The 25,985-nt window shown below is 58.7% G+C and overlaps 1 protein-coding gene across 7 annotated transcripts in view; it reads left to right on the top strand.

Moving 5' to 3' along the window:
- Positions 1-25,985, top strand: part of KAZN (kazrin, periplakin interacting protein) — a 1,021,468-nt gene that overhangs the window by 944,651 nt on the left and 50,832 nt on the right. For all 7 annotated transcript variants that reach the window (XR_011535473.1, XM_070602791.1, XM_070602782.1 and 4 more), the window contains 2 exons: positions 16,587-16,723; positions 21,817-21,987. Coding sequence is in view for 6 of the 7 variants with exons in the window: in XM_070602791.1 (XP_070458892.1) it covers positions 16,587-16,723; positions 21,817-21,987 (308 nt within the window). In the remaining variant the exon portion in view is untranslated. The remainder of the gene's footprint in view (positions 1-16,586; positions 16,724-21,816; positions 21,988-25,985) is intronic.

Below are 25,985 nucleotides of genomic sequence, written 5' to 3'. Positions count from 1 at the left end.
GAAGACTCAGTCACCGCACCTGTGCAGGTGACCTGCTTTGGAAAAGGATCTTTGCAGCTGTCGCTCAGCTAAGGAGCTCACGACAAGAGCATCCTGGACGAGTGTCCTTGTGAGAGGAGAGAAGGGAAGGACGCAGAGGGGACGAGGCCAGGTGAGGTTGGAGGCAGAGACTGGAGCCGCACGGCCACAAGCCAAGGAAGGCAGGGCTTGCTGGCGACACCAGAAGCTGGAGGAGGCAGCGAAGGATTCCTGCCCGGAGCCTGCGGAGGGCACGCGGGTCCGCCACACCTCGTTCGCAAGCCTGGCCCCAGAACGGCGAGAGAATGAGTTCCTGCTGTTTTAGGCCACGCAGTTTGGGGTGTTTCGTTACGGTGCCGCAGAAAATGAATACAAGTGGCTTCCCCCTGCCCCTCAGAGCAAACCCAGACTCCAGCACCAGGCCTGCACGACCTGGCCCCGGCCCCTCCTCGACCTCCCCTCCCACCCTCCCGCCGCACCGGCCTTCGCTCCTAGAAAACCCGGAGCTCGGTGCTGCCTCAGGGCCGTTGCTTTTGCTGTTCCCCCTGCCGGAACGTGCTTCCCCACTTTTGGCGAGTTTGGCATCTTCCCTGTCCTTCCAGTCTCACAGAGGCCGTCCCAGGCTGCGCCACGCAAAGCTCAGCTCCCCAGGGGCCCGCTGGTTCTTTGCGTCACAGCTCGACCTCAGGGTGCGTTTAGATGACTCGTTTGTCCTGTGTCTCCCTTGCTCCAGGCTGGCCTCCATCAGAGTAAAGACCGTATCTGCCTGTTGACCCAGGCTCCCAGCAGCTGGCTCTGTGCCCAGCACATAGTCAGCCCGCAGTAAGTTTTTGTTGAATTAACAAATACAAGCCTTTCTATTAATAAGGCCACAGCCAAGTCCTGCCCATCTTGTTCTTGACCTACGGGATGATTTGTCATTTTAAAGCAACTTTTGCAGGTCCTATGATCTCATTAGTTACATATTATTGAACTAAACTCTTAGTATTCTAGGGGAGACCCTATAAGCCATTCGCATAAGCCTGCCTCTAAGATGTGATCATTAGAACTGAAACCAGCTGCTCCTAGCAGTAGTGAGTTCTCCATCCATGGAGGCATGCAAATTTTTACACGTACTAACTCATTTGATCTTCACAGTTTCCAGGCACCCTATGGAGTCTCTAGAGTCCCCCTCTCTGGTCCCCCTGCCGTTCCCTTCAGCCTGTGAACTCCCTTTGCCCCTCTCTTTTCTGGGCAACCTTTGAGCTTTTATTTCAATAAGACAAATCAAAGTCCATTGGAGAAGTCCACGTGTGTACGTCTGCTCACACTTACAGTCTTACAGCTGGAGAGTTCATCAGTCCTGAACGTATAGGGACAGGCTTCGCTAACCTTTCATCTAATTACACTCATTAACCTTGGCTGTATAGCCATTAAGATATCTGGGCAGGGCAGTCTGAATATTTCACGGAGGTCTTAATCCCAGTACACTTCTAGTCTCGCCATACAATTCGTGTGCCCCACCAGTTAAAGGGACTGTGTCAGGTGGATCGGGGACCCTGGCCGGGGTGGCAGCAAGAACCTGCCCTTGGCCGGGGGATGGCGGTGGCCGGGGTGTCCAGTTTCGGGCTGTACTGCAGGAGCGACAGCCGACAGTTGAAGACCAGGACATCGGTTCTTGGGACTTCTCGCTGCCGCACCTGTGTTATGGCAGTCACCGTGCTCCTCAAAGAGGGGGAATCAGAGACACGTCAGCCAAACTTAAAAGTAATTGTTTCTGCTGCCGAGGCCGTAGGGAGGTGACAAATGGACCCCTTTCTTCCTCTGCCAAATTCGGAGGCCGTTGCAGAGGGTCTCCCAGAAGGCAGATGAATGAAGATCAGAACGTGAGTTTGTGGCCGTGGAAGGGATCTGAGAACGTGGCTCAGCCCGTGGCCATGCACCTGCTTAACGCTTCATGCCGGGAGGAGACAGACCTCTCCCCAGCCTGCACAGGGGGCACTGTGGCCCCCAGCCGTCGTGTCCTCACCGTGGCAGCTGTCTTCACCCCTGAAAGCCCTCCAGGAGTGTAAAGCCCATCTTCAGGCCCTTCTCAGCCCATGGGGTCAGCAGGTGTTATTGGTCCCGAGTCTCTGAGAGGCCCCGTGGCTTCCTGAGGGCCCACGGCCAGCGGGAGGTGGAACAGGACCCACATCCTCCATGTCCCGCTGCGAGCCCCACCGGGACTGTGAGCTGCGTTTGCCCCGCCGTGTCCTGGGTCCGTGAGGACTGAGGCCGGGGGCCTGCAGGGAGTAGAAGACCTCGTGGGATGGGCCCGCCGGGCTCCACTCCCCCTCGGCCAAGGCCAGTGTCCACCCCTGCGGCACCAGGCACTGCCCACCTGGATGAGGTTGAGCAGGAGCCCAGAACCAGGGCACCTGGGCCGAATTCTGCCTCCACCTCGTTCCAGCAGCGTCAGTCAGCCTTGCCCATCTTTGCCTCAGTTTCCCCATTTGTCCCCACGGCCACTCAGCATCCTGGTTTGCACCCTGGTGTCCTGGGATCGTTGATGGTAATGACCTCACAGGATGGCTACGAGGGAAATTTAGTGGAAACTTACAAGACATAGAAGGATATCTGACCCTAGTCAACACTCAGGAGGTGCTGGCTGCTGCTGTTGTCTTCATTATCGTCATCATCGTCATTGTCATCACCGGGGCTGGGGAAGCCCACTGACTCTCGTCACGCGAGCCCCTTCTGGGCCCCTTCATGGTGTCTTCCCCTGAGCTCCCACCACGGTCGCACACGGAAGGTGCTGTCATTGCCCGGGCTGGACAGAGCTGAACTTTGAAGCCAGGACCAACCCCACGCTCCTGTTCCTTCCCCAGCCCAGAGTCCTGCAGGATCCACGTTGCCCACACCTGGAGCTGCCCTCTCGTCCGGTGTCCCCTGATGGCCTGGGGGCCACCTCCCCCCAGATGATACGAGCTGGTGTTTACTGAGCACCTGCCTATGCTAGACGCCAAGCTGACCGCGTTGCATGTAGACAACGGTCCTGTGAGGGGGGCGCTCTCTGAGCTTTTTATTGAAGTATAATGTACAGACAGAAAAGTGCCAATCTCAAGTTTACAGCTTGGCGAACTGTCACCAACTGAAGATACCGGTTTGACCAGCACCCAGATCAAGAAGTGGGGCATCGTCAGCTTCCTGAAAGGCCTCCAGGTCCCCTTCTGTCACCCTCCGCCCAGACGCCGCCTCCTGCTGCCTCACTGCGTGGGTCAGTCTCGCGTTTCTGCGCACTGTCACGCAGGATCACACAGAATGCACTTCCACGGCTGCTTCCTCGCTCGCGCTTCGTCCGTGTGCTTCCTCCACGTTGCGTGTGGTTGTATAATTCACTCCTTCTCAGGAGACAGAAACATCCACCGTGTGAAGGAACCAGGGACGTGCAGCCATTGTCCTGAGGTTGTCCAGGCAGTTTCCAGTTTGCGGCTTTTCCAGAAAGTGCCACCGTGCACTTTACTGCAGGTCCCTTGGTGAACACACTGTTGTGTGCTTGTCGAACGTGTGCTGGGGTAGGACCTTTTTTTCCCCTCTTTTACAGATGCAACAAACTGGGTTAATGGGACTTGCTCTGGGTCACCTCTTGTGAGGGGCAAAGCTGGGGTCTGAGCCCAGACAGTCTGGCTCCAGGGTCCCCACCCTTGATCTCTGCTCTCCACGGCCTCTCTTCTTCTTCTGAACTTGCCTGGAAAGAGGCTGAGGGTAGCTACCAGTTTGCCGCCTGCATCCACCTTGGACAACCCTGCTGGGTCCCTGTTGGAGAGAGGGCATGGTGAGAGCAGTCCCCAAGTCACTGGGCACCCAGGGCAGCTTCCTGAAGGTTCCACAGGGCCTGATGGCCCATCTTGAGAGTATGACACTGGGACCCAGAGAGGGTACATGAGTCCCCAAGGCCACGCAGCACACTGGCCTGCACCCTGGTGCCCTGCCTCCCTGACCACCGGCCGCTCCTTGTCGCACACGTTCCCTGCCTCTCAGGGCTGAGCCAGTGTCATCAGCTTGCCTGACAATGACCTCATGTACCCACATGAGCCTTTAAAAGTAATCCTCACGGTGTGGGGCGTGCCAAGGCCGCGTTTCCAGAAATCTCCCCCTCCCCCCCCCAGTCTAGGGAATGTCAGTGTTCCGGGCCCATCCCCTGCCACTATTTTTAGTGGTGATTCGCAGGAAGGAGGACTTTTCCTGGACTCGCCTTCAGAGACTGGAAAACAAACGCCACCCCCTCCGGGCCCGGCCCTCTCACTTCCCTCAGCAGGAAGTGGGGCTGGCTCCCGGCCGCCGCCCCCGCTCCCGGCCACCAGGTGAGCACCGAGCTCCCTCAGAGTCGAGGGATGGGTGGCATCGACCTCGTGCCCTTGCCCTCCATGCATCCCCTCCGCAGCCTGCAAAGGGCCCCCGCCCCTAAAGCGCCCCCAATACTCTCTGTCTGCAGGTATCTAACTCTGCCTGGGGGTCAGCTCGCCCTCCTGCCCAGAGTTTTCTCCCCGCTGGGAGCCCTGGGCACCTCGGTCTAAGACAGGGACTCTCTCATGACTAATCAAGGCCCCGCACCCCTCCCCCATCACCTTCTCCTGCTCCAAGACGCCTCCCACCCCGTGGTCTTGCAGCCTCTGCTCAGACTCCCCGCCAGGGCACCCAGTCCCTCTGCAGAGTGGTGAGCCCCGCCCGGTGAGCACCATCAGGCAGTTAAAGCTTCTGCTCTCGCTTACTGGTCAGTAAGACAGTAGAAGGAAGTGGCAACTGTTATCCCCACTTTAGACATGAGGACAAAGGCACAGGGAGGTTAAGGAACTTACCCGAGGTCACACAGCGGTGAATGGCGGAACCCGGCTTCAAACCCAGGTCTCTGCAGAGCCTGCTCCCTCCGCCACGGCTGGGCCCGGGTCTTCCCTGTGTTGCCTCTTCTGCGGACGCCTGCTCAGATCAGAGGTCCAGCACGCGCGAAGCCCACAGAGACATTTGGATGTTAGGATTAATTGCCAATATTAAAAAACAGACATTTAAGACATAAAAAATTATGATAATCTAGAGTGTGGAATTCTCTGGAACAGTCAGAAGGTGTGGCAGTGCTGGGCCCCATTCAGTCCTGGAACTGCTGCCCCTCCAGGCAGGCATGCATTCTGGTCCCTCCCTGTACTCACTGCCTTACTGGCGGCCCCGGCAGGGCCCTGGGGGCAGGCGCAGTTCCACCCTGGGTTGGGGGGCGTCTCTTGAGCCCCTAAGCTGGAGGATCAGGGAGGGGCAGCTTGAGGTGTTGGAAATCGTGAGCACAACACCTTCCCCACCCTGCTCCAGCCCCCGAGTCATCCGTCCCCCACTCTCTTCAACTGTGTGGGCCATGCCCAGTGTCAGCTCCTGGGAAGACGCTTGGAGGAGGCCGGGACCTGCCTCCAAGATGCTTCTAGGCGAGTCCGGGAGGCCCTGAGCTGTTGGTCTGGTTTCCGGGCTGCTGGTTGCCAACTGCTATGGGGCTGGGCTGGGCCAGCGGCACAGGGGCACCCATGCAGCAAGTAGAGGCCTGAGCCGTGGGCTCCAGAAACCCAGAAAGAGGCTCCACTGAATTCTAATGAGGGGTGGAGATGGGGAGCCTTTGGCAGAAAGGCAGGGTGCTTAAATGACAGTCCCCACAACAAACACAAATGTGTAGGGTTTGATGGTGGCGAGTTCGAAGGAGAAGCAACAGGGAAGGGGGTGAGGAGAGTGTCCAGGGAAGGCTTTGCTGAGAAAGTGACATTTGAGTAAAGACCTGGAGGAGGGAGGGAGTGGGCCCCGTGGGTGGGTGGGGGAGCAAGGAGGATGTTCCAGGCAGGGAACAGCCAGTGCAAAGGTCCTGAGGGAGGAGGGGGTCTGCATGAACCAGAAACAGCATGGAGCCAGGTGGCAGTGGGATAGTGGGATGTGGGTGGCGGGGAGGAGATCAGAGAGGTATTGGGGGGGTGATGGATCATGTGGCCATTATGGACCGTTGTAAGGACTTTTTGCTCACCCCTGAGTGAGACGGGAGCCACTGGAGAGGAGCAGCGAAGGGACATGAGTTGGCTGGCATTTTCAGGGACCTCCCCTTCTGGGCTGACCAAGACTGAAGGGGTGGGGACCAGGGGAGGCTGCCGCAGGATGCAGACATGGGATGGTGGTGACACGGACCAGGGTGGTGGCTGAGGGGCCGTGAGAAGTAGCTGGGTTCTGGGAACATGTTGAAGGTAGAGCTGACGTGGCTTGATGATGACTTGATGTGAAGAGTGAGAGGAGGAGGGGCTGGCCCCGTGGCTGAGTGGTTAAGTTCGCGCGCTCCGCTGCAGGCGGCCCAGTGTTTCGTTGGTTTGAATCCTGGGCACGGACATGGCACTGCTCATCAGACCACGCTGAGGCAGCGTCCCACATGCCACAACTAGGAGGACCCACAACGAAGAATATACAACTATGTACCGGGGGGCTTTGGGGACAAAAAGGAAAAAATAAAATCTTTAAAAAAAAAAAAAAGAGTGAGAGGAGGAGGGTCAGGAAGATTCTGGAGTTTGGGGCCAGAGGATGGAAGGCTGAGGTCCCCGTGAACTGATTTTGGGGGACTAAGGAGCAGGTTGTAGGGGCTGGCCGGGGCCTCAGTCTCGGCCATGTTAAGTTGGACATGCTGTTAGACACAGCAGAGGTGTGGGGAGGCTCTTGGCTCTGAGTCGGAGTTCGGGGGCGAGGTCCAGGCTGGGGACAGCAGCCGGGAGGCATCAGCATGCAGCTGCATTTAACGCTGGGAGGCTGGACGAGCCCGGCCGGGACATGGGGGAGAAGAAAGACTGGGACCTCTAATGCTTAGAGGTCAGACCTGAGCAGAGACCAGGACAGAGCAACCAGAGATGAGAGAAGAAACAGGAGGGGGGCCTGGAGACCAAGTGGAGAAGGCGTCACTGTGCCGATGGGGCATAAGGGCTGAGGAGTGTGGGGCTCAGGGCACAGAGGTTATTGGGGACCTTGAGAAGAAGGAGCCCGTGGAGAAGTCAGAGTGGTGCAGGGAGGATGGGAGGAGGGGACAGAGGCACGAGGGCACACAATCCTTTTAAGCCTTTTCGCTCCAAAAGCAAGAAGAGAAATGCAGTGAGAGCGGGAGAGGGAAATGGGGTCGAATGCAGGTTTTCTGTCGAAGCTATGAGAGAGCATCGCATGTTCCCGTGACACTGGGAAAATCCAGCAGAGGGTGCATGCGGGGTTCGGGGAACTGGGACAATGGAGCCGGCTTTTCTAATGAAAGGGACCCTCCATTCCGGAGCCTCCTGCCCTATCCGAACATGGCAGCCTCACTTGCGGCTCAGAGGAGCCACCCAGGGTTGAGCGGAGAGAGCCGAGAGCAGGAGCACAGCCTCCTCGAGGCACAGGTGTGGCCGGGCTGATGGCAGGGGAGCCCCATGGGAGAACCAGGTCACCTCACTTCCAAACACTGGGGCTCACCTGTGTTGGACTCACAGTGTCCAGGGTCCGTCCCCAGCCCTGAGCACCATAACATTCTGTGGGTGCCTTGGGTCAGCATAAGCTTTGGTCCACTTGAGTCTCCTGTGTCCTGCCTGGGACGTGGCAGGAGCCACATGAAGTGGCCGTGGACACAGTTCACAGAGCACCAGCTAAGGTTTGGCAAGAACTGCAGCCATTTTGCTGTCAGCTCCGAGGGTACCGAGGCCCAGGGTCCTGTCGGGAGGCACAAGGGAAATTAGCCTGCTCTGTCTCACCCAGAGAGGACATGGGAGACGGGCAAAGGACAGCAGAACTGTCAGCCCCGGGACACAGGAAGTGCTGGCGCTGCTCAGAGATGACCGGGGAGCAGGCCCACTGTTCCCCGGGTGCCCACTGGTTCAGTCATTCATTACAGGTCCATCTGCCAGTAGTTACTGAGCACCCACTGTGTGCTGGGCACTGTTCTAGAAGCTGGGGTTACAGAAGTGGACAAGGCAGGCCAGGTCCCTGCCCCCGAGGAGCTCATAGTGCTGGTCAGAGGTGGACGTAAAAATATGTAAGGAGCCCAGTAATCCTCGTTTACCTTTGACCTGGTCGAGGGAAATCATCTGCTCCTGCCCCTTTGACCAGCAGGTTGGGGTTTGTCTGCCGCCATCTCATCGATGTGGATGGATTGCTTTCCCACCAGTTCAGAGAATTGCATTCACTCTCCATTTTGGTTACGTGGAGTTGACCCTGATTCCAAGGAGTGTAATGGTGACTGGCACAGCACTGACCCAGACAGGGCTCGCCGGACCCTCCTCAAACATGCCAACCCCGACCATCAGTGATGGCATCGGCCTCCCTGTAGGAGGCAGAGCGGACACATCTGCATTTCCCTCCCATGCCGTGGCAGACATCCCCAATCAACCCAGCTTCCTGTGAGTCTGGTTGATTAGTCATGTCTGCATGGCCGCAGGACTGGAAAATGAGAACCTGTCTTCCAAATCTTCCAGCCCAGGCCGGAGGTTGGGGAGGTCACGCCGCCTAACTCTAGGCTTCGCTCGGAGAGAGGAGCTGGGGGCAGTCTGGGAAGAGCAGGGGCCTGCACATCCAAGTCCTGGGCTCAGGGGCCAGTTCTGCCGCTCAGTGGCCGTGTGAGCCGGTCAGCCCGCCTCCCCTGGCAGGGAAGGAAGAGGGAGTTTCCTTCGTGAGGAGCAGAGCCACCCCAGGGAGACCCCGGAGCACCCAGCCGCGTCCGTGTCCCGAAGGTGCAGCTCTCTCAGCCCTGCCAGTGGCGGCCGCCTGTCCGAGAGCTCGGTCGGTTCTTCCTTCTTGCCGAGGGCCGCCCACAAGACAAGCGCCTGCTTCACCTCTTGAGGGAGCTGACCTCTGACCTGTCCTGAACTGACCTTGCTCAGCTTTCAAACAGGAAAAACCGAGATAAACCCAGGTGCGCCCGGACCGGGCCCCAAGTCTGTGGGTCTTTGACTCCCCACCCCGGGCCTCTTCTCCAGGCCCTTTGCTCACGGTCCAGCCTGGCAGTCGGTGGAGTCAGCCTGTATTTTCTGGCCTCCTGAGCTCAGGCCTGGGGGCCGTGGGGAGTTGGAAGACAGGAAGAGATGCTGACGTTTATGGAGCACCTGCTGTGTGCAGGCCCTGGGTGGTGTCACGTGGAGCCGTGCAGGGCAGAGATTGTCACCCTCAGCTTAAAGCTCAGAGAAGTGACGTGCGACGCCCGAGGTCCCCCGCCTGCTCGGGGTACAGCCGACTGGGATCTGGGGCTCTGTGCGTCTCAAGCTGTGTCTGTCTGAAGTGTTCTCCCTCGACAGCGCTCAAGATCTATGCCTGACCGTTCACTCAGGACGTGGCAGTCTGTTCTGTATGGGGCAGAGATGATTATGTTGTCGGTCCCCATTCTACTGATAGGCAGACCCCAAAGACCCAATGCCTTTAGCCCAATTGTGTTGGCGTAAGAATTCGGAGACCTGGGCTGACTCGCTGTGTGATGTTGGATATTCTCTTTCCCTCTCTGGGCTGCAGAGAGGCCTGCCACCCCTCCTTCCTGGAGTGTAGATGCTGAAGCTCTGCTAGTAGGGGATGTTGACTGGAAGAGAACGGGCGCCCCCTGCTGGCGGCGGCCTGGATCATCATCCACAGGCTCTGATCAGCCTGACCTGCTGCCACCACCCTCCCCTCTTCTGAGCCTGTGATTGTCAGGGGTCCCCCAGGCTGGAAGGTTTCACAAGGGCTCTAGGCCTCGGACTGTCCGGAACACCAGGCCACAGTCGTCTGAGCTCCAACTAGTGGGAACTCTGGCTGGTGGAACGAGATTGTCGGGCTGGCTGAGGATCCTGCGGCAGGACAGGGTGGCTGGTGGAGGATTCCTTAAGAGCCCACACACACATACGCCCTCCTTCCAGTGGTCATGGGCTGCGCACAAGACTGTTGAAGCACCTTTAATGGGAACCTCAGAAGGCCCCCTTGGGGCTGTAGGTCAGCTGCAGACACAGCATCTGGTAACAGGAGTAACTGGTGTGAATGTTTGGGTCGTCCACTTGTGGATCGATGCCAGTCCTGCCGTTCACGGCGCTTCTCAGTAGGGCTGATGAAGGAGTAGGAGGGACTCAAGGTCAGATGTCAGGGATGCAAGTCCAGGGTCCACTCCCTGAGCTGTCTGAGCCTCGGTGAGCGAGTTAACCCTGGGAGCCTCAGTCTCCCCCTCCATGAGGCAGGTGCTGCCCACCCCCAGTACGAGGTCCCCAGGAGCAGATGAGGCCAGCCGAGCAGTGGGGTAGGAGGGTGGGTGGGTGCTGGGGCCAGGTGGGCACTGCCACTCACTCCTTGGCCGAGTTTTGTAATGTCCCTGGGTGTCCACTTCCTCGTCTAGTGCAGAATGAGTTCATGAGGTGGTCGTGAGAATTAAGTGACAAAAACGCAAAGGGGATTAGAGCTGTGCCTGGCACCTGGGATCCTTTTAGTAGGTAGGAAATTGAGGCTTGGAGAGGCTGAGTGACTTGGTTGAGGTCTCAGAGCCTGGGACAGAACCCAGATCCTCTGACTCCAGACCGATGTCCATCCTGCCTGCTGTGCGGTGTTGGTCAAGGTCAAGCACATGGTCGTGGGGGTCGTGGTGGAGGCGAAGGTCCTAGGACCTCAGAAACCAAAGGCAGCTCACGGAGTCCAGCACACTCATGCTGGGGGAAACAGGCTCAGGGAGGGGAAAGCTCAGAGCCTGGTCCCTCGCTGCCGGGAGGTCCTGCCTACCTGGGTGCCCTGCCTTGGTGGGTAAGGAGAAACCCTCTCGTGCTCGAAAGTGCCTGAAAAATGCCTCAGCCTCTAGGCCCACGGCCCCCAGAAGCTCAAAAGCCAAGACATAGCCCGTCCTGTCCTCTTCGCGTGTGGGCTGCGGCCTCTCGGCCTGGGTGCTGGGAGCGCAGCTGCTCTGCCCAGCAGTGAAGGCAGTGAAGAGCTCGCTGCAGAGAGCTTTCTTCTCTCTCTGGGCCCCTCCTGTAGCGAGTTCCATTCACAAATGTTCTACTGGGGCTGACGCCACTCCTCTGGGCCCCATGTCAGGGTTCGGGGCTGTGCAGCCCAAGCCAGGCGAGGAAGAGGGGTTTGCCGTGGAGAGGCCTCCCTCAGGAGCTTGAGAGTGACGTCCCAGAGAAGCGCATCACCAAGGGGCTGCGGCTGGCCCTGCTCACACCCTCGGGCGAGCATCCACCCTCCTCTGAGTCAGAAAAGCACTTCCCTCCCCACACAGCCTCGCTCCCACCCCGGAGCCCCCACAGTCCCAGGAGCCAACCTCACCTGTCTCCCTCGCAGAGGTTCCACCGTCCTGGCTGCTGCCATGGGACACGCCCAGGGGAAGCCCGGCGACTGGGGAGGCGAGCGGAGTGCGGGGGCTTCAGGCCGAGGCAGGAGGCTGTCACAGAGACAGTCATGGCTCACAGACCTCATCTTGCTTCAGGAAGTCTTGGGGACGTCCAAGCAGGGATTTGACGGAGAAATCAAAGCGTCCCTGCAACCAGGAAGGGAGCATCCTGTCGTGTCATTGTCACAGCTGTGTGTGTATTAAAAGTACTTCTTGGGGGTCTGTTGTGCTACCCTCCTTGTTTCCTTAAAGACTCACAGTGTGACCCCCGCCCTTCAGGGAGCCCCCGTCTGGTGACACGGCGCCTGGACCCTCGGGAACACTCAGGCTCAATGGGCACCCCCATGTCTCACCTCCAGCAGGTGCAGGAGTCCCCGGTCCCATTCCTCCGTGTGCGTTTTGTGGAGCGGGTTGGGGGCGCGTTTGCTTCTGAAAACCTGGGCCGAGCACCCCGCGACGGCTTCTTTCACATGGTGAAAGGGCTTCTCCTGGGGCTGGCCCCGTGGCCGAGTGGTTAAGTTCGCGCGCTCCGCTGTAGGCGGCCCAGTGTTTCATTGGTTCAAATCCTGGGCGTGGACATGGCACTGCTCATCAAACCACGCTGAGGCAGCGTCCCACATGCCACAACTAGAAGGACCCACAACGAAGAATATACAACTATGTACCGGGGAGCTTTGGGGAGAAAAAGGAAAAAAAGAAAATCTTTAAAAAATAAATAAATAAATAAATAAATAAATAAAAAGGGCTTCTCCTTCCTGAGTGACCTGCACATGGCGTTCGTTCTCAGAGATTCAGCTTTCCAGGTCGTCTGCCTGGCAGCATCCAGCCCAGCGGTGGGCAGGGCAGGGACCCCCCCCACAGGGAGCTCGTGTGTAGGAACCAGGAATGCAGCCTCATGTGGGGAGGTGATAGCACTCCTCACCACTTGCCTGGCTGTGTCAGTTAGGGATGTGTTGGGCTGTACCTAATGGGAAATCCCATGGAGAGTGGGGTTTATTTTTCTCCTCTTATGAGGAACCCTGGCCTGGGTGGTGCCATCGAGGGCCAGGCCCCTTCTGTCTGTCTGCCCCCCATTTTCAGCTTGTGTCTTTGTCCTTGTGCTCGCAAGACAGCTGCTGTGCCTCAGGATGTCACATCCATGTTCCTGGCAGAAAGAAAATGGACGGGCAAAAGGCAAGAGTTACTGCCAGCGTACTGTGACCATTTTCCATGAAGAAAACAGTGGATTTCTCAATAGACTTCTGTGTACATCTTAGTGGCCAGAACTGTGGCACATGCCTCCTCCAGCTGCAAGGGAGCTTGGGAAGTTGAGTGTTTTAGCCGACCTGACAAAATGGGGTTCTCTTGGTAAGAAGGAGGGTGGGTGGAGACTAGTGTCATCCATGTGCATGTGGGTTTGTCTCCTCCATCAGATCGTCAGCCACCAAAAGGTGAGGACCATGTCTCGTTCGTCCCTGTCTCCCTCACAGCAGCGAGCATGGAGCCTGGCTCACAGGAGGGGCTTCATCCCACAGTCTGGGGGAGCTCTCGGTCCCATCTTAGGGAGGAGCTGCTAATCTGAAGGCAGAGGGCCAGCACTTGCTCTCAGGGAGCCCCAGTCAGATGGGGGAGGCATAGCCCCCTGCCCCACCACCACGGCTGCCAACACAGATGTGCACACATGTACACACAGCCCTGCACTGATGGACGGGACAGCGGCACACGCAGCTTCTCCAGCACACACGTGGATGGTGCAAGGATGGAGCAGTGAGGATCCATGGAGGCCAGCAAGAGGGTGCGTCACCCCGCTCCAAGGGCACGTGCCAAAAGCGAAGAAAGGACCAGGGATGCAACGGAGAAGGGGTCAGTGCGACAGAGAAGGGGGTGGTCGCCCTCCCAGAGCCTCCAGACACCGAGACCAAAGTCTGGAGTTTGATTCTCATTCAGAGGGGCTAAAGGAGGAGGCAAATCGGAGCCCACCGGGGGTTAACTTCCAACCAAATGGCAGAGACGTGACCCCACACACGCACACACGCACTGGGGCGGAGGTCTGCCCGAGGCTCCCCTGGGAAGCCACAGCGGTAGCTTTTTTGGGTCAGCAGCCCCACCAGGAGCTGCTCCCATCTACAGGGCTCCCCTCTGGTTCTCACGCCCCGCCGGCCTGACGTGTGCCTAAGCCTGAGGCAGGTGCCCTGCCACTTACTGGCCTGAGTTCCCTCCTCTGTGAAACCGGATGATGAACCCCCACCCGTCACAGGTGCAGCGGGTCCCATCCCCCTGCTCCTCCATAAGATTCCTTCTGAGCCAGTGACGTCTTTAGATGTTGTATTTGCTTTTTTACTTTTTCTTAAAGATTTTCTTTTTTTCCTTTTTCTCCCCAAAGCCCCCCTGTACATAGTTGTATATTCTTCGTTGTGGGTCCTTCTGGTTGTGGCGTGTGGGACACCGCCTCAGCATGGCCTGATGAGCAGTGCCATGTCCGTGTCCAGAATTCGAACCAATGAGACACTGGGCTGCCTGCAGCAGAGCGCACGAACTTAACCACTCGGCCACGGGGCCAGCCACTAGATGTTGCGTTTTCTTAAGATGAGGTTCACCAGTAATGTGGCCACACCATGGTCAGGTACATGACACAGAACCAGCCCAGCTCTGCCCTCCCCTCCCCTGGGGCCTGGTGGGGCCACCCCTGCCTGAGAGGAGGGAGAATGAGTCCTCTCTGCAGCTCTGCCAGGACATCCTGGCCCTCAAGGTCCCGGCTCGGCAGGCCTGCAGTTCCGGCCGTGGTGACCCGAGTTGCTGCTGCCCCAGCTGCCATGAAGGGGACAAGTCCAGCTGTGGAGCCGGGAAGCCCAGAGCTGGAATTTAGAGGGCTGGCTAAGACCCAGCATCCCCCTGCATGGGTCCCCCGTGGCTCCCTGCACGTGATGACATGGCCCCAGCCGACCTGCCTCCACCCTGTTCTACCCGAGGGACAGAGGCAAAGGGCAGGAGGAGGAAGAGGCCCCTGCAGGGCCAGAGGGACGTCAGCTTATGTTGGGCCCTGGGCCAGGAGCTCAGCAGCTCAGACTCTTTCATATTCACAGGCTGAGTTTGGAGGGTTGGACATCGAGATGAGGTGGCACAGCTGGGCCTGCCCCTTCTCACTGCCCTCAGCTAGCCGTGGGGCCAGGACCCTCCAGGCTTTGGGGCCTTCCACTGTAGAGGCAGCGAAATGTAGGGGCAAATGTGTGGGCTTTGGGGTCAGACACAGCTGTGCGACTTTGGGCAAATGACATAACTAGTCTCTGCCTTCTTGGGCTGGAAGCTTCTGGAGCCAAGGAGTTGCTTTGCCCCTCTCCCCACATTCTCCACAATTCCCTCCCTGGTGTTCTCTCCAGGGAGGAGCCAAAGTTCTGGGGGCTCTGGAAAAAGGCAGGGGAGCCCACCCTGCAGCCAGAGCCTGCCCTGAGCAAGGCCGTTCCATTTGCCAAAGAGCCAGTGCTGTGAGGAGGGAGGGTCCGGAGGGAGCAGAACTTACCCGGCCATACCAGGAGGCTGCCGGGGGTGTGGGGCGCCGTGTGCGTGAGAGCAGCTGTGTGGAGAGAGAATTCACGAATCACACAGTCTGCCCACTTCCAATTCAGCGGTTCCCATCGTATGCACAGAGCTGTATGTCTGTCACCACGTTCAGCGTTATGTTTCATCACCACACCTTGGCGAGCACCCTCACATCCCAGCCCCCACCCTCTGCCGCGCCCAGCCTGAGGCAGCCCCTCATCTGCTTCCTGTGGACGTTCCGTGTAGATGGGATCATACAACATTTGGCCTTTCGTCACTGGCCTCTTTCACTCCCTGTAAGGTCCCCAAGGTCCGTCCACACTGCAGCACAGGGCAGTGCTTCTCTTCGAATATGCTCCGTGGCGTGGGTGTGCCCCCCTCTCAACCCACTTGTCAGCGTGGCCGTTTGGGGGTTCCCCCTTTGGGCTGCTGTGAACATTTGTGCACAAACGTGGACGTGTGTTTTCGTTTCTCTCGGGGATGTGCCTGGGGGTGGGATTGCTGGACCATGGGGTGACTTTCCATCACATCGCTGAAGGAACCGTCCTGCTGTTGGCCACGGCAGCTGCACTGTTTCCGTCCATTCCCATCAGCCGTGTGCGAGGGCTGCCGTTCCTCCACGTCTGTGTCAACACTTGTTCGTGTCCATCTTTTTATTTTGGCCGTTTTGGTGAGTGTGACATGGTAGCTCGTTGGGGTTTTGATTTGCGTTTCTCTGATGATTGATGATGTCAAGTACCTTTTCACGTGCTTATTGGCCATTTCTTGGAGAAATGTCTGTTCATATCCTTTGCCCATTCTTTTAATTGGGTTATTTGTCTTTTTATTATTGAGTTGTAGGAATTTTTGCATATTCTAGATATAAGCCCATTATCAGATCTATGATTTGCAAATATTTTCTCCTATTCCCTGGGTTGTCTTTTTATTTTCCTAAGGTATCCTTTGAAGCACAGAAGTTTTTAATTTTGATGAAGTCCAATTTATCTATTTTTTCTTCTGTTGTTCATACTTTTTTTTTTTTTTTCTGCTGAGGAAGATTCACCCTGAGCTAAGATCTGTTGCCAATCTTCCTCTTTTTTTTTACTTGAGGAAGATTAACCCTGAGCTAACATCCATGTCCATATCCCTCCACTTTATATGTGGGACGCCACCGCAGTATGGCTGATGAGTGGTGTAGGTCTACATCCGGGATCCAAACCCATGAACCTGGGCCACTGAAGCGGAGCATGAGAACTTTAACCACTTGGCCACGGGCTGGCCCATTGCTCATACTTCCGGTGTCCCACCTTGCTGCGTGTTTTTCATCACTTTACCCTGAGGAAGAAATGGGGCAGATGCTGGGCTGAGCCGTTTCTGGGCTCAGTGGGCGCTCGAGTTCGCTTCAGCAGAGAATCAGGGCCCCTTCCGCATCCTGGGCCATGGGGGTCGGGCCCTCCCCAGGCCCCCAGCTCTTCCACACGGGGGGACCTGGCCCGTCCATGGCGGAGAAAGACGTTTGTCCAAGCCTTGCTCCCTGGGTGGATCAAGAGCACAGACATGAGACCCAGGCTGTAGGGTCTGGCGGGCCCGGGCGCGAATTCTGGGAATGCCCTTGAGTGACGGGGCGCTCAGGAGAGAAACCACATCTTTCTGAACCCGTGTCCTCACCTGTTAAAAAGAGGGTAGACGAGGGGCCCTTATCTGCACTCGGGGCTGATATACGGCTGGGGTCTCGGGAACTAACCCACTCTTCTGTCCCCAGCCATGAAAGCCGACCGGAAGCGCCTCAAGGGCGAGAAGACGGACCTGGTGAGCCAGATGCAGCAGCTGTACGCCACGCTGGAGAGCCGCGAGGAGCAGCTGCGAGACTTCATCCGCAACTACGAGCAGCACCGCAAGGTCGGGCCCCCTCCCCTCCCCCCTCCCCTCCCCCTCTCCCCTCCCTTCCTCCCTCCTCTCCCCTCCCTTCCCCCTTCCTCTCCCCTCCCCTCCCCCCACATGCAGATCCCCCTGCTCAGCCCAGGACAGGGTCTGCCCCTCAAATCCCAAAACACAGACACACGGCTCACGTCACCAGTGCTCCTTGGGGAAGCCTCTGCTGTGTGGGCCAGGCCTGGGCACCAAGGGGAACTGCACAGCCCCTGGTGGGGGGCTCCATGCCTCCTGGACAAGCAGGCCTGGACAGGATGGCCCTGTCGGTGACAGTGTGAACGCTGGCTTCCAGCTGGCCTGGGTTCAGATCCCAGATCTCAGATCCCAGATCCCCATGTGCGTGCCCTTGGGCATCTCCGTCAACCTTCCAGAGCCTTGGTTTCCTCATCTGCAAAACAGTGGTCATGGTGCAGACCGTACAGAGCTGTGATGAAGACCGTATGAGATGATGAAGGCAGAGCACTCAGCGTGGCACCCGGTGCATAATAACTGCTCAGTAAATGTTGCTGTGTCTTATTAATATTAACCCATAGTGAAAGCATGAAGAGAGAGCTGGGGAGCACCAGTAAGACCCCAGGACATTCTGCCTACAGGGAGAGAGTTTTGGAAGGCTTCACAGAGGAGGTGACATGAGTTGGGCACTGTGGGATGCATAGGAGTTTATGGTCAGATGACTGAAGAGTTTGGTTCAGCAAATACCTGTCTGGTATCTGTGGTGTGGGCATGCTGAAGAGGGTGCCACACTTAAAGCAGACAGTCTGTCTGCCCAGCCGAGCGGGCCTTAGTGAGCTGCTGTGTCTGCAGGGAGATGGGTGGGACCTGCTGGTGTGCAGGGCAGAAAAACTGTTGAAAATGGCTCCTCAAGTACAGGACACCACGTGACCGGGGCTGTGGGCAAGGTTCAGGTGTACCCGGGGGAGGAAGCAGAGGAGGAGGTTCATTGAGCTCGAGTCTTCCCCGTTGATGAAGGTTTAGTGGTTCTTCAGACGGCTGGCGGCCTGAGCGCATTCGCCTGCTGCCTCTGAGCTGGAGCTGAGAGGCCTGAGTGTCAGGGACGGAATTGGAATTTAGATGCTTCATCCCCACAGCCCACTGTGGTCTTCACCAGTCACCCTTCCCGTCGCCTCCCCAGCGTGCAGCTCTCTTCGTCTCCATGGTGAAGACAGCCCCAGGAGAGGCCCTGCACCGGGCTGCCCGCTGTGCCTGGAGCTGTGGCTGCCCCCGGTGCCGCCAGCTGGGCCGGCCTCCCCTGCCCGCGTCCTTCCCCGGCAGGCCAGCTGGGTCCCTTTGGAGTCGGCCTCCCCATACCTGACCTCGCAGATGGCGTGTGACAGGAAGCAGGTGCCCTGTGCAAGCCGAGGGGAGGAACAGGGCCCCCTGCTGCCTGCTTTCCTGGTCCTCTTTGGGGTCGCAGACCCCTCCCTGTGCCCCACAGGGGGGAAGGGGCGAGGAAGCTCTGCGGGGTCTCTTTTATAAGGGCACGAATCCCATTCACGAGGGCTCCACCATCCTGGGATAAGCACCTCCCAGAGGCCCCGCTCCTAACACCATCACCCCGGGCGTTGTTTTTCGGGGGGACACAGACATTCAGTCTGCAGGACTACCTGCCTCTCGTCCACCTCTCTCCTCTCTCCTTCCCCAGCTGGAGGGGCCGGAGCAGGTCCTGTGGGAGACTGGTCCTTCTTCCAGGGGAGGCAGGGAGAGGCTTTGCCCAGGTGGCCCTGTGCCCATCAGCAGGGAGACCTGCCCCCCTTGTTTGAGGGGAGGGGCCACGGGGCAGCGGCTGGAGAACCAGCCCACAGTTTTCAGTGATGTGCCGCCCCCAGAGGGAGGGGGCAGTCCCCAGGCCGACCTTCGCACCGCCTCTCCCCGGTCATCAGCTTCCTTGGCACATTAGTCAGGGTTCTCCAAAGTGAGATATATATATACACACACACCAAGATTTATCATCAGGAATGGGCTCAGCGATTCTGGAGGCTCACAAGTCCCACAGTCTGCCGTCTGCAAGCTGGAGTCCCAGGGGAGCCGCTGGCGTCCAGCCTGAGTCCGAAGGCCTGAGACCTGGGGGGCCGTGCTGTGAGTTCCAGTCCGAGGGGAGGAGAAGGCCGACGTCCCAGCTCAACTACCAGGCAGAGGGAGCACTTTGTGCCTCTCGGGCCGTCGATGTGGGCCCTGGGTGGATGGATGACACCTCCGCACTGGGGAGGGCCCTCAGCCGAGTCCTCCGCTTCAATGCTAATCTCACCTGGAAACAGCGTCACAGACACACCCAGAAATAATGTTTGGCCAAATATCTGGGCACCCCTTGGTCCAGTCAAGTAGCCACCAAAATTCAGCGTCACACTGGGCCTGTGAGGCAGGGACCAGTACTTAGGACCGGATGGCAGGGTCGGAATCTCGCCTCGGTACTCACCAGCCATGTGGCCTTGTCCCTAAAACCCGGATCATGACAGCAGCTACCCAGAGCCCAGCATTGTCAGCACTGACATTTCTGGTACACGGAAGACAAGCTGGGGAAAAAAACGCTTGTTATTGTTATGATGATGGCCTTTGGGGATCGAGAGTCAGGTGTTTGCTCATGGAAATTCCACGTGGATTTCAAGGCCCTTCCAGGGCCCCTCATCTGCCCATGTCTGGTGCTGGTCCCACTGCAAACCCAGAGAAGCACGTGATCACCCGCTCTCAGGAAGCCCCCGGGGGGCAGGATGGCGTGGTTGGCCCTGCACAGACCCTGGTCGCGGGTCGTGCCTCTGGAGGATGGCAGAGTCTTGATGGAGAAGCAAGAACTGTGCAGAAAGGTAACCCAGACAAGACCTTCTGGGAGAGCCAGAGGGTCTCAGAGGACCCAGGAAGCAGGGGTGGGGTCCTAGTGGATGGACCTTCCTCCTAATTCAGGGACATTTTTAAAGCAGCCTCTTGTACACCAGCCAGTTTTAAGGGATGGTCCGTACCCAACTGTTTACGCTTCATTTCCTGGGTCCTTACACGATCTAAGCTTGCTGCTGGGCCCTGAGGGCAGACGCCCAGGACATGGCTCAGCCCTTGGGGAAGGAGCTCCCCATCTGGGTGGGTGCGGGAAAGTGTTGAGCTGATCCGTGGTGTAACCTAGGGGGCTGTGCCTGTCACCTGTTGCACTGACCCCCACCCCGAGACACAGCTCCAAAGAGAGGAGGAGAAACGCCCAGCGTGGAACGCCTGCCTGCGCTGAGTCTCGCTTCTGATTCTGTAAGAGTGCATCTGTCGCTTTGTACCCGGCGTTGCCAGTTTCTTCTGTCCGTCACCTGGGCTGCAGTGTCATCGCTGTCCACAGATGAGGTGGTCGAGGTTAGGGCAAGTAAAATCACTGGGCCGTTGTCCGTCAGCTTGCAGTGACTGAGCCGAGACTCACACCAAGCACCCGGACCCCAAAGTGCGGGCACAGCGACAGTCTGGGAGGACTTGTCCGCGCCACCTCCCGAGACCACACTGAGAAGCCACAGGCCGTGCACAGAAGACACGCCCTCCCCTCGGCCATAGGCTGGCCTTCGCAGGAGGCGCGGCAGCCACCACCACTCATCCGTGTACTCAGCAGCGGCTCCTGGCGGCTGTGCTGGGCCTGGGTGTGTGCTGACGCCCCGAAGGGAAGTCCCTGTGCTCATGGAGCACGCAGGCAGGCTCTCTAGCAGAATCTCTTAGGGCACTGGGATTTTTGTCTGCTTTGTGCCTTCTGATGGCACCTGTGACTGTCGGGTCAACGACCAATGTCAGGTACCACTACGAAAAGTGGGTTGGAGAGAGCCTGGGCCGCTCTCTGCGATGGGCACTCAGGGAAGCTGCCCAGAGAGGACCTCCCAGCAGAGACCTGCGTGCGTCGAGGGAGCGCCCACTGTGTGCCCAGCGTCATGCTGCAGATGATCCCATTCAGTCATCACCATGACCCCTGCAGCACATGTGGGTCCCTGTTACAGAGGAGGAAACTGAGGCACGGTCATTGCAGCTCGTCCTTGCCAAACCAAGATTCGACCCAGAGTCTCTCTCCCCAGAACCTAAGTCACAGCTACCGTGCTGTGACAGCCGTGAGAAAGGGCCGGGGCCTCTTCAGGCTCCTGGTCTCTGGCCATCGGGATTCAGGCCCTTGGGGACGAGGCTGTGAGAGGAGACAGGATGTCCGCCTCTCTCCGTGGTCCCAGGTCACACGGAGACCTGGAGTTTGGCTCTTGGTTGGTGAATGGGAGGACCACGGCTGGGAGGGTGGGGAGGGCGCCTGCTGGGACCCTTCCTCTGGGCAGGGCGCCTGCTGTTCTGGAAGTCGGTTCTTGCCCACAGAGGCCACGCCCCGATGCAGCCCTCTGCTCCTCGCCTGCTGGCTCGGCCCCGAAGGGCACAGCTGGCACCGTGGGCCTGCCCTCAGCATCACACGGGAAACATCTCGCAGGAGGGCCGGCCGGGGCAGCGCCGGGGTGACTGGCCGGGGTGACTGGCCGGGGACGGTGCTGCCGCCAGACGCAGCAGCTGAGTGGGGGGCTCAGCCTGTTTGTCATCAGCTGTGACCTTGTAGGGCGCTGGCTGGACCCCATGGCAGCCAAGGCGACAGGGCCGCAGGTGTCCCCTTCTGTGTCCCTGTTTTCCTGTGACACACACGTCACCAAACAACAGAACCAAAGCCCCAAACCAACTGTTGTCACACTCTTGAGTCTTTCCCGTGAAGTCATCTGATCTTTACAGCAATTCTTTGAAACAAGTCGTATTGACCACCCCCACACCCATACCCATTTTAAGTATGGAGAAGCTGATACTTGGTGAGGTAAAATGACTTACCCATGACATTCATTTGCTCATTTATTCACTGAAAACGTATTCACTGAGCATCTCCTGAGTTGTCTCTCTTCCAGTCCCCCAGCTATTTTGGGGCAGAGCTGGGTTTGAACCCAGGGCATTCTCACTCCAGAGCTGGAGCGCCTAGCCTCACGCCAGGGGCCTCCCCGCTCTGCCTCTGGCCCCGGGGGTCCAGCGCCTCTAGGTATCTCTGGGCCAAGAGGGGCCCCAGCCCTGGCTGTAACGCCCCGGTGCTCTCTCTGCAGGAGAGCGAGGATGCCGTGAAAGCCCTGGCCAAGGAGAAGGACCTGCTGGAGCGCGAGAAGTGGGAGCTGCGGCGCCAGGCCAAGGAGGCCACCGACCACGCCACAGCGCTGCGCTCCCAGCTGGACCTCAAGGACAACCGCATGAAGGAGCTGGAGGCCGAGCTGGCCATGGTGAGACCCCACCCCACCCCTTCCCAGGCCCAGAGCGGGTCCGGGCACCGGCTGGAAGCCTGTGCCGGGGGACAGGGCGTGTGTTCACCCCCGAGTCGTGGAGGGAGCGGGGCTGGCAGAGCAGGATGGAGGAGCGACAGGCCAGGCGAGGTCTGTGGTACTCCGTCAGCTCCCTTCCACATCCACCCCGAGCCGGGGACAGCCTGTCATCCGCCCACCCGGGGCCGGGAGCAGGGATGCTGGCTGACCATCCGCTCTTCCCACTCCCAGGGGACTGTAAAAAAATAATAATAGATGCCCATTTTTGTTTAAAATGTACATATTTGTTTAGGAAAACATTGGGAGAAAATACAACAAAAAATTAACACTGGTTATCTCTGGGCAGTAGGATTACAAGTGACTTTTATTTCCTTTTTTTTTTTTTTTTGCCCTATTTTCATCTGGAGTGAAAATGTCTTATTTGGATTGTCAAGGAAAAAAATGTTATTTTTTTCTAATCCAAAAGAAACTTTGAAAAACTTACAAACGCTGTGTTTTCTGCAGAGTGTACAGCTCACGTGTGGGGTCAGAGCCCAGGGCTGTGTCCGGTCCTACAGTGAGCACCGAGGTCCGGAACCCTGGCGTTCTGTTCTTCCTGCCCCTGTGTGACCTTGGGCCGCTCACTGAACTTCTCTGGGCTTCAGTGCCATTTATCTGGAAGTGGGGTGGGGGTGAGGGTCTGACCCCACTGTGCCTTCCCCACAAGGTGGATGGGTACCTCCAGAGACCTCCTGGCTTAAAGGGGCTCTGAAACCACCGGGGATTCAGCAGCTGGGAGGAGAGTGTACAGGGACCCCCCACGGAATGGGGAGACCCCCATGGCTCGTAGAGCACTGCTGCGGGCTAACCATGTGGTGACAGCCCCCAGTTCTGGGTTCAAATCCAGCCCCCATCACTTCCTAGCTGTGTGACCTTGGGCAGGCCCCTTCACCTCTCTGGGCCTCAGTTCCATCAAGTCTCAACAGGGTGATTGCATAAACCCCATAGGGCTCTTGTGAGGATGTCAGTGAAATAATGCAGGGGGAGCGCTTAGCATGGCGCCTGTTCATGATGAGCGATGATGTGACCACACGAAGGTTTTCTACCATCACTTCCTTCAGGACCAGACCCCCCTGGGGGCAGGTCAGGATCCAGGACCAGGGCCAAGCTCTGCCGCCTGGGTCTCCTTGTCCAGGGCTGACCCCTAGTGGTAGGAGCTGCAGGCAGGAAGGAGCGGAGGTCTTGCACCGTTGGGGCGGGCAGAGCCTGCTGCAGCCCAGACAGAGAGCTCCCGGGCTGCAGGCCTGGGTGGAGGTGCAGGGTGGGGCGAGGGCCTGTTCTCCCGGGCCTTCCAGTGCCCCGTGCACGGACAGAGGTGTCTCCCTGGCCTTGGAGCCCTGGCCTCCAGCCTCCTGGGGATTCCGGGGTCTTTAGGACTGGGAGCCAGCTCACCTCCCCTCTCACCCTCTCCATGCCCAGACCCTCAGCCTGCTTCCGTTCTGGCTAACGAATCCCAGCTTCCTGCCTCCTTCTCCTGGAAGGCCTCACTGCTCTGCTCGTGTGAGCATCAGGTGAACGTCGGCAGCTCAGGGGGATGGGTTTGTTTGTCGCAGCAGCACAGGCCGTGTCTGCCCAGGGCACGGAGGCAGGCAGAACGGGCTTCCTGAGAGCCGTACCAGTCCCAGTGTTGCTGGGCGTCCACCTGATGGGAGCTCCCCTCCCTCAGCCACCGTCCACAGAACCTCACGACCCAGAGGCCTCCAGGGCTCCGAGACCAAACGAGAGCCAAGTTCCTGGGCTGTCCAGCAGCAGAGGCCTCTCCTGGTGCTGGTGAGGGGGCACCGAGGCCCCGCCAAGCCACCGCCCTTGGGGAGGGGACGTTTCCTGATGGCAGCTCCTGGCCAATCCAGGCCTTGCTGCTCATGGAGCAGTTTCGCCTCTGCAGCCACGCTGGCCCCGTGGGACCACCCTGTGGGGTGTGCGTATATGTTTTTCACTATATTGTTTTATGGAGACATAACCCACATACCCTAAAACACCCCCTTTTAAGACGTACGATTCACTGGCTTTCAGTGTGTGCACAAAGTTGTGCAACCATCACCATGATCTGATTCCAGAACAGTGTCGTCACCCCCCAAAGAAACCCGTATCTGTCGGCAGTCAGTCACTCCCGTGACATGTATGTCCTGAACGTGCCCATTTCACAGAGGGGGAGCCAGGCTCAGAGTGCGGGGCCTCACCCAGAGCTGCCCAGCGAGTGGAGAGGGCAGGCTGGGATGGGGCAGTCCCTGTGCCCGGGATGCCATGGCTCCACTGGGAGGCCTTTGAAAGGGCGTCCAGACGGTGCCCGAGGGAGGCCCCTCCCCTCCCTGCCATTGCTCGTCCCTCAGCCTCCCCCACGGGCCTGCCCGCCACATGCAGGGCTGGGAGACGGGCTGCGGCCCCTGGGATCCTGGGCCTCCCTCAGGCGCCAGCCTGTCCCTGGAGCCGCTTCTTGCCCTTGTCTTCCATCTGTGCTGCTGCTTCAGAACGAAGCGGTTCTAGAGTTCAGCGTGCGCTCTGTAAGCAGGGCTTTCCCCGCTCCACGCTCCTGATGTTGGGGGCTGAACAAGTGTCTGATGTGGGGCCGTCCTGTGCGCCGCAGGACGTGGAGGAGCATCCCTGGCCTCCACCCGCTGGAGGCCGGGAGCACCTCCCAGCTGAGAGGGCCCAGAAGTCTCCAGACATTGCCAGGTATTCCTGAGGGGGAGTTCGCCCAGGCTGAGGACCCCTCCTCGGCAAGATGCTTCTCAAGAATCGAGCGTGCGATTCTCTTGTTTCTGCGTCTGTCTGTGCCCTGGCCACTCAGTTCTACCAGAGTCCCAGTTTCGGTCCTGCCATTTTTCTGGCTGTGAAACCTTAGACAAGGGACTTAACCTTTCTGAGCCGCAGTTTCCTTGTGTATAAAATCGGGATAAGACCTTCCTTCCGGGTGAATGTGAAAAGCAGTGAGGTGGTGGTGGATCGGGGCGGGTAAGCTACAGATGGTCAATGAACGTTAGCTGTTGTTTCCTGATGTTTAGACCTACACCCATCCTGTCCTCGGCCCGCACCAGGACGAAGGCATGGATTCTCGGGCCCGTTCCACTAGTCGGTCATTGTGTGACCTTGAGCAAGTCGCTTTTAACCTGCCTGGGCCTCAGTTTCCTCGTCTGTAAAAATGCCAGCCACCACGGGCCCACGTGCGAGTCAGGCACGGTGGGGGATGCGTGAGAGGCAGGACCAAGCACCAGGGGGACCACAAGGATGGTCTCAGTCCCTTTTGTAAAAGCCGTGCCCTGAGTTGGCACCACCCCTTCCCTCTCTCTGGGGAAACCAGCCCGCCACGCAGCCGCCACCTCCCAGCCGAGACCATCGCCGTCCTGGACCAGCAGGACCAGCCCTTGCCCACAGCCTGCTCCGAGCACCAGGCCTGAGCTCGGGCCCCTGGCCGCCACCCGTGAGGTCAGGACCCGCCGAGCCCGTTGTCCCGCAGGAGCCTCCCCTCCACCCCCGAGCCTACGGTGGTTGGAGGTCGCGTGCAGCCCGTATTTGCCTCATCAGCTCGTGCTCCACCTCCATGCTGGGCCGGCCACCCTGAGCTCGGAGAAAAGGTCCTGGCCGGTATTCAGCCCAGAAAGAGGGTGGTCAAGTTCATTTGTAGCCAGTGGGATGCCCGTTTGGTGCAGACGCCACATCCGTGCACCTGGAGTCCAGGCGCGCACGCACCTCCTTGTGTCTGTGTGCAAGGTTCCTGCCCGGGACCCTCCATCCTGTGGCCGGGCAGCCCTTCCAAGACAGGCAGCCATCCCCGGAATTGCCAGGGGTTCCGTTCGGCAGCACTCGCAGCGCCGCTCCTGGCCAGGCGCTCTCTAACGGGGAAATACTGTGGCCTCCAGATCGGCGGCCTCCCCGGGCCGGGCCGTCAGGAGCCTTCGTCAGGGATACCCAGAGCGGGGCAA

The sequence above is a fragment of the Equus przewalskii genome, chromosome 2 (genome assembly GCF_037783145.1).
Source record: "Equus przewalskii isolate Varuska chromosome 2, EquPr2, whole genome shotgun sequence".
NCBI classification, from domain to species: domain Eukaryota; kingdom Metazoa; phylum Chordata; class Mammalia; order Perissodactyla; family Equidae; genus Equus; species Equus przewalskii.
The sequence above is the reverse complement of the archived record's forward strand: the minus strand, read 5'-3'. Positions and strand labels throughout refer to the sequence as shown.